Consider the following 7564-nt stretch of genomic DNA (forward strand, 5'->3'; position numbering starts at 1 on the left):
CAAGTCAGTGTCCCCAAGTGTCCCCAGGTGTTCCCCAAACCCCCCAGTACCCCCATGTCTCCCCAGACCCCTCCACATCCCCCCAGTACCACCTTGGAGCCCCCCCGGGGCTGCACGCGCTGCTGAGCCCGCCCAGGCCATGCCTGCAGCCTCCTCGAGGAATTCAAGGCCTTGTCAGAGTCCCCGAGTGCTCCCCCACATACCCCCATGTCCCCTCATGCCCGTGTCCCCCTGGCCCCATAGCCCTCGATGTCCCCCCCCATGTCCCTGGGTCTCCCTGTGTCCTCATGTCCCCACATCCCTGGTCCAAGTCCTCTCTATGTCCCCACATCTTCCCATCGCCCTGTCCCTCTGTCCCTCTGTCCCTCTGTCCTCATGTCCCCATGTCCTCCCATCCCCTTGTCTCCCTATATGCTCTTGTCCCCACGTTCCCATGTCACCCATCCTCATATCCCTCCCTGTCCCCTGTCCCCATGTCCCCCCTGTCGCCATGTCCCCCATCCCCACTGCTCCATGTCCCCTTGTGTCCCCCTGCCCAGGTACGAGGAGGAGATCAACCACCGCACAGAGAAGGAGAACGAGTTCGTCCTGCTCAAAAAGGTGGGGGAACCCCAACACCGAGGGGGGACCCCGACACGGGGGGTGCTCCCTGAGACCAGGGGGTTGCTGGGGGGTTCCTGGGAGTGCTGGGAACAGGGGGGTGACAGGGGTGTTCCCGCAGGACGTGGATGAAGCCTACATGTCCAAGGTGGAGCTGGAATCACGCCTGGAGAGCCTCACGGACGAGATAAACTTCCTGCGGCAGCTCTACGAGGAGGTTTGGGGCTTCCCTGAATTTGGGGGTGCCTGGGATTTTGGATGCCGGGATTCGGGGGGTGCCCCCCGGCTAAACCCGTCCCCCCGCGTGCGCAGGAGCTGCAGGAGCTGCGGGTGCAGGTGTCGGACACGGCCGTGGTGGTGTCCATGGACAACAGCCGCCAGCTGGACATGGCCGGGGTGCTGGCGGACGTGCGGGCGCAGTACGAAGACATCGCTGGCCGCAGCCGTGCTGAGGCTGAGGGCCTCTACCAGGTCAAGGTCAGGAGAGCCCCCCCTGCTGCCCCTCAAGCCTTCCTCTTCTTCCTCCTCCTCCTTCTTCTCCTCCTCCTCCTCCTCCCTGCTCCCCAAACCTTCACCTTCCTCCTCTCTTCCCCTCAATTCTTCCTCCTCCTCTTCCTCCCTGCCCAATCCTTCCTCCCCCTGCCTGCCCTGATCCTCTTCCCTGCTTCCCCATCCCTCCTTCTCACTGCTCCCTGAGCCTTCCTCCTCCTTCCTGCTCCCTAAAACTTCCTCCTCCTCTTCCACACCCTGGCCCTTCAACCTCCTCCCTGCCCCATCCTCTTCCTTCTTCCTAATCCTCCTCCTCCCTGCCCTGAACCTTCCTCCTCCTCCCTGCTTCTCAAACCTTCGTCCTCTTCCTTGCTCCCCGATCCTACTCCTTGTTCCCAACCCTTCATCCTCCTCATCCTCCCTGCCCCGTCCTCCTCCTCCCTGGGCCCCAGTCCTTCTTCCTCCTTGTCCTCCTCCTCTTCCCTGCTCCCTGAACCTTCCTCCTCCTCCCTGCCCCATCCTCCTCCTTCTTCCTGCACCCTGAAACTTCCTTCTCCTCCTCCTCCTCCTCCCTGCCCCAAATCCTTCCCCCTCCTCCTCCTCCTCTTCCCCCTCACCCAAAACCCTTCCTCCTCCTCCTCCTCCCTGCCCTGGAGGGAGTGGCTGCTGCGTGGGAGAAATTCCGGCTGGAAACCCAACCGGAGCTGCCCCATCCCAGCCTGGAGCATCCCCCCGGCGTGGGCCTGTCCCAGTGCTGGGGCGCCGCGGGGCAGGGAGGGGCCCTCATCCCCATTCCTGGTGCAGCTCCCAGTGCTGGTTCTTCCCAGGCTCTTTCATGCCCTGTTTTGGGGTGCTGGTGGCCTCATCCCAGTGGGATCCCAGATCCAAGCCCAACCAGACCCACCAAATTCCAGTGAGAGCCGCCACATCCCAGCTGGATCATCCCTCCCAGCATCGCCGCATCCTGGCTCTTTCCTCTGAATTTTTGGGGTGCTGGTAGAAAAGTGAGGTTCCCCCCTCCCCATCCCACCAAGACCCTGACTCCAAACGGGACCCATGACATCCGAATGGATCATCCCGACTGGAGCATCCCTCCTGGCGTGGCCACATCCCAGCTTTTTCCTCCCCGGTTTGGGTGTGCTGGGGAAGAGAGGGGTCCCCTCATCTCCATCCCCCTGAGATCCCAGATCTCAGTTGGAACATCCTTCTTGACACAGGCAAATCCCAGCTCTTCCATGCCAGATTTTGGGATGTTGGGGGCAAAGAGGAGTCCCCCCAGTCTCCATTTCCCCAAGATCCCAGTTCCAAACCCAGCTGGACCCACCAAATTCCAACTGGAGCCACCACATCCCTATCGGAGCATCCCTCCTGCCTCCATCACATCCCAGCTCTTCCCTCCCGGTTCTGGGGTACTGGTGGGTTTGGGGGATGCCCCCATTCCCAGCCCCTGTCTGGTGCCCCCAGTACGAAGAGCTGAAGACGGCGGCCGGGAAGCAGGGAGACGACCTGCGCCAGACCCGGAGCCAGATCCAGGAGCTGAACCGGCGGATCCAGCGGATCCAGGCAGAGATTGAGGCTCTCAAAAATCAGGTTTGGGGTCCACCCTGGATGGAAATTTGGGTGGATACTGCCTGCCCCTCCCCCACACATCCCCCAGCACCCCTTGGGAACCCCCCCACTGGGTTCCTGAGGATCCCTCGGGATCTCATCCGGGAAACGGGAGGAGAGAGCGATGGCTCAGAGATGGAGGGGATTTTGGGGGGCTGGGAATACTGGGGGGAACAGGGGGGTGAGGGATAGTGGGATACGAGGGATACTGGGGAGTGAGGAACACCAGGACACAGGCACATGGAACACAGAGGATGATAGGACATGGAACACTGGAACACTGGGGATGCTGGGGGTCATGGGGGCACCGGCCCAGGGGACCCTGGGCTCAGCGTCCCGGCCCGCAGCGCTCTGGGCTGGAGGCGGCGGTGGCGGAGGCCGAGGAGCGCGGGGAGCTGGCGCTCAGGGACGCCCGGGCCAAGCTGGCGGGGCTGGAGGGGGCCCTGGCCCAGGCCAAGCAGGACCTGGCGCGGCAGCTCCGGGAATACCAGGAGCTCATGAACGTCAAGCTGGCCCTGGACATCGAGATCGCGACCTACAGGAAGCTGCTGGAGGGCGAGGAGAGCAGGTGGGAACCCCCGACCCCAAATCCCGCATCCCAAATCCCATGGGCATCCCACATCCCATAACCTCTGGGCATCCGTATCTCACACCCTGTGTCCCGTGCTCCGTCCCATATCCCATGTCCTTCATCCTGGATACCGTGAACATCCCATATTCCATGTCCCATATCCTGCGAGTATCCCACATGCTATGGGCATCCCACGTTCCATACCCCACATCCCATGGACACCCCATATCCCGCATCCCATATCCCACGGGGTATCCCATATCCTATGAACATCCCACATCCCAAATCCCCCCCGACTTGACCATGTCCCTTATTCCTCTGCCCCCAAAACCACTCAGTTTGGGGGGCCCCCTCCAGCCCCCTCCAACATCTTGGCCATGTCCCTTAAATACCCCCCCGTCACTGACCCTGTCTGGGAGAAAGATTTGTGGGACACCCCCCCCCCCCCCAAGTTCCCCCCCAGGCCCCCATGTTCTCTATCCCCCCCCTCCATCACTGATCCTGTTTGGGGGACCCCCCCCCAATCCCCCCAGGCTCGAGGCTGCTGTGCAGAACCTGAGCATCCACACCAAGACTTTGGGGTACCTGGGTGAGTTTGGGGGGGTCCCTGGGACCCCCTGCTTTTGGGTGCCCCCCCATGAGCCCCCCTTCACGGCTGCTTCCTCTTCCCCACAGGTGGATTTGGGGGGGGGTTTGGGGGGGGTTTTGGGGGGGCGCCTCGGGGGGCGCCGGGGGGCGCCCCGCCCCCCCCAAATCCCGTGCCATCGTCATCAAGAAGATCGAGACCCGTGATGGGAAACTCGTATCCGAGTCCTCCGACGTCCTGGAAAGCTGAACCCCCTTTCCTGGGGGGCCCCCATTCCCAGGGGTCCCTCCTTGGCTTGGCCGGCTGAGCTGAGCCCCCCTCTTTCCTGGGCAGACCCCATATCCTGACCTGCTGAGACCCCCCGGGCCTCAAAGCCGAACCCCTCCTTTCCCAGGGGGACCCTCCATGTTCCCCACCCTCCCAGGGTGTCCCCCTAAGTCCCGACCAGGTGAACCCCCTTCCCTGAGAGGGCACCCCATGTCCAGCCCAGCCGAGGACCCCCTTTCCTTCCCGGGATGTCCCCCATGTCCTGGAAAGATGAGCCCCCCCTTTCTGGGGGACCCCCATGTCCTGCTCTGCTGAACCCCCCTGGACCCCCCCTTTCCTTCCCAGGGTGTCCCCCCATGTCCAGCCCAGCTGAGCCCCCCCCTTTCCTGGGGGTCCCCCATGTCCTGATCTCCTCAGCCCCCCCCAGGCCCCCCTCCTGGTGTGTTCCCCCAGGTGAACCCCCTTTCCTGGGGGTGTCTCTGTGTCCTGGGGGGTCCCTCATGTCCAGCCCAGCTGAGGCCCCCTGGGCCTCCCCTTCTCAGGGAGTCCCCCCATGTCCTGCCAAGCTCAACCCCCTTTTCTGGGGCAGGGGGAGAGGGTCCCCCATGTCCTGACCTTCTGAGCCCCCCAGGTCCCCTCTTTCCTTCCCAGGGGTCCCTCCAAGTCCAGGCCACCTGAGCCCCCTTTCCTGGGGGGTCCTGTCCATGTCCTGGGGGGGTCTTGGGCAGGGGGTCCATCCCCCTTGTCCAGGCCAGCTGAGCCCATTCCCATCCTGGGGGGGTTCCCCACGTCCTGACCTGCTGGGCCCCCCCCAGTGTGTCCCCCCTCCGTCCAGTTCCCCTTCCCTGGGGTCCCCCAACACCAGGCACCCTCCACTGAAAACCTGAGCCAGTGCCCCTCCCCCAGCCCCCCCAGAGGGCTCCAACCCCCCCATTGTCCTCTCTGTGGGGCTGTGGGGTGGGAACTGGGGAGTCTGGGCCTGCCCCGGGGGTTCTGCTCGCTGCTGGAATAAAACCTTGTAAATCTGGGAGTGTTGGTGATTCGGGGGGGAGGGGTGTTTGCCCTGGTTTGGGGTGTTGGGGCTCATCCCAGGGTGCCTGGGGTGTTTTGGGGTGCCAGGACAATCTTGGGGTGCCCGGATCAGTCTGAGGGTGGTGGGATCCATCTCGGTGTGCCTGGGGCTGTTTTGAGGTTCCTGAGTCTTTCTTGGGGGCCACGACCAATCTTGGTGTTCCCAGATCAGTTTTGGGGTGTCTGGGTCTGTTTGGGGTCCTAGGATCTGTTTTAGAGTGCCAGGACCTATCTATGGCTGCCAGGACCAATCTTGGGGTGCCCGGGTCCCTCCCAGGTGCCAGGACCAGTTCTGGGGTGTCAGGACCCATCCCAGGGTGCCAATACCTGTTTTGGGGTGCCTGGGTCCCTCCCAGGTGCCAGGACCCTTCTGTGGGTGCCTGGGTTTGTTTTGGGGTACCAGGACTCATCCTGGGGCACCAGGGTCCCGCCTTGGGTGTCTGTGCCCATGCTGACGTGCCCGGGGCTGATTTTGGATGCCCGGCTGTGTTTTGGGGTGCCAGGACCCATTCTGGGCTGCCAATATCTGTCTGAGGGTACGAGGGCTCCTCCTGAGGCGTCAAGACCCGTCCAGGGGTGCCAGGACTCGTTTTGGGACACCAATACCTTTTTTGGGGTGCCTGGATCCATTTTTTGATGCCCAGACCCGTATTATGGTGCCTGTGCCCATCCCAGGGTGCCAGGATCTGTTTTGGGGTGCCAAGGTCTGTTTGGGGGTGGCCGGGTCCCTCATGGGGTTCCAGGACCCATCCCGGCTGCCAAGATCTATTTTGGGGTGCCTGGTTCCCTCACAGGGTACCAAAGTCCTCTCTGGGTGCCAGAATCGATCTGGGGGTGTCAGGGCCCATCTCGGGGTACCTGGGTCTGTTTGGGGGTTCCTGGATCCCCTCCGGGGTGCCAGAACCAATTCCGGGGTGCTTGGGTCTGTTTGGGGGTATGAGGATCTGTTTGGCAGTACCAGCACCCATCCTGGGGTGCCAGAGCCCATTTCGGGGTGGCCGGGTCTGTTTTGGAATGCCAGGGTCTGTTTCGGGGCGCCAGGACCCCTTTTGGGAGGCCAGAATCCCTTTTGGGGTGCCCGTGTCCCTCCATTGGGCCTTTGTGAGCCCTTTGGTCTCGGGGTGCTGCCGCACCCCAGAACCTCTGGGTGCCCCCCGGTGCCCCCCCCCACTTTGGAGCGGCAGGGAGGGGGGGGCAGCGGCCCGGTTTGGGGGTCCCGGCCCCCCCAGCTGGTTTAGGGGTGTCGGGGTCGTGCCCCGCGGTGTTGGGGCAAGTGGTGGTAGAGATTTGGGGGCACCGGGCACGGTGGGGGCTCGGAGCCGTCCTGGAGGGTCCCCCCAGGGTGGAGGGGAAGGGGGGACCCCCCCAAAATCGGCGCTGGCAGCGGTCTGTGTCCCCCGTTAATCATTAACCCCCTGTGGCCCGGCCAAGGGGGGAGTTTTGAGGGGGGAGGGGGGGGAGGGCTGAGAGCAGATTTGGGGGTCCCTCCATGGGTGGGGGGCTGGGAGTGTCCCCAAGGTCTGGGGATGTTGCGGGTTTTGGGGCGTCCCCCCCCGGCTCCTTCCGCGGGCAGGCGGTGACACCTGGTGCCCGTAATTAGTGCCGGCAGAGGATTAATTAATTAATTAATTAGCTAATTAATTAAAGAGTTGGGGAGGGGCTGCAACCCCACAGCATACGGAGCCCTCAGGTCTCCCCAGTTCGCCCCCCGGGAGTTTCGGGGACCCTTCCCAGATTTGCGGGGGGAATGGAGGGGGGTCCCAAAAGCGGGAAGGGCTCCCCCAGACCCCCCGCGAGCCCCCCCAGATTCTGGGGAAGTCCCTGAGCCCCTCGGGGTGTCCTGAGATTCGGGGGCGCCCTGAGCTTTTGGGGGTCCTTTGGGGTGAAGGGGGGTGCTGGGTCAGAGGGGTGACACAGCCCCACGTTAAAAAAAGGGGGCGGGATCAGCGGTGCCCCCCCGGGAGGGTTAAACTGGGGTCACCTCCCTGCACCCCCTTTTCTGCCCCCGCATTTCAACTCCCCCTGGTCCTGTGTCTAGTTTTGGGGGGGGTCTCCCCCTACTTTTTCGGGGGGCGAGGGCTGGTTTGGGGGCTCACAGGGGTCTTTGGGCGGGGGGGAGGGGTGTGAGGGGTTTGGGGACCCCCCGAGCTTCCCCCGCAGCCCTCAGAGCGCCGCGCCCCGCCCGCCCCGGTGAATTTGGGGTTCGCGGGCGCTGGAGGGCGGCAGAGGAGCGGGAATGGACCGGCGGGGGCAGCGGGATTTGGGCCCCCTCGGGGGAGGGTGGGTCGGGAGTGTGGGGTCCCAAAGCCGGGCGCAGGCCCGGCCCTACTGAGCATTTGGGGGCGGGGGGAGTGGTATCAGGGGGTGGGTCT

At 63.9% G+C, this 7564-nt stretch overlaps 1 protein-coding gene across 1 annotated transcript in view; it reads left to right on the top strand.

The window, feature by feature from the left end:
* The window catches only part of LOC121663471 (keratin, type II cytoskeletal 8-like), a 6400-nt gene extending 1251 nt beyond the window's left edge, over positions 1 to 5149 (top strand). Inside the window, 8 exon segments of the mRNA XM_042025751.1 lie at positions 244 to 600; positions 722 to 817; positions 913 to 1077; positions 2554 to 2679; positions 3045 to 3265; positions 3802 to 3857; positions 3944 to 4003; positions 4006 to 5149. Coding sequence (XP_041881685.1) covers positions 244 to 600; positions 722 to 817; positions 913 to 1077; positions 2554 to 2679; positions 3045 to 3265; positions 3802 to 3857; positions 3944 to 4003; positions 4006 to 4103 — 1179 coding nt within the window. The 3' untranslated portion in view covers positions 4104 to 5149.
* The last annotated feature ends 2415 nt before the right edge of the window (positions 5150 to 7564 follow it).

The sequence above is a fragment of the Corvus kubaryi genome, unplaced genomic scaffold (assembly GCF_017639235.1).
Source record: "Corvus kubaryi isolate FWS band 111438036 unplaced genomic scaffold, C.kubaryi_AGA036_p1.0 37277, whole genome shotgun sequence".
NCBI lineage: Eukaryota > Metazoa > Chordata > Aves > Passeriformes > Corvidae > Corvus > Corvus kubaryi.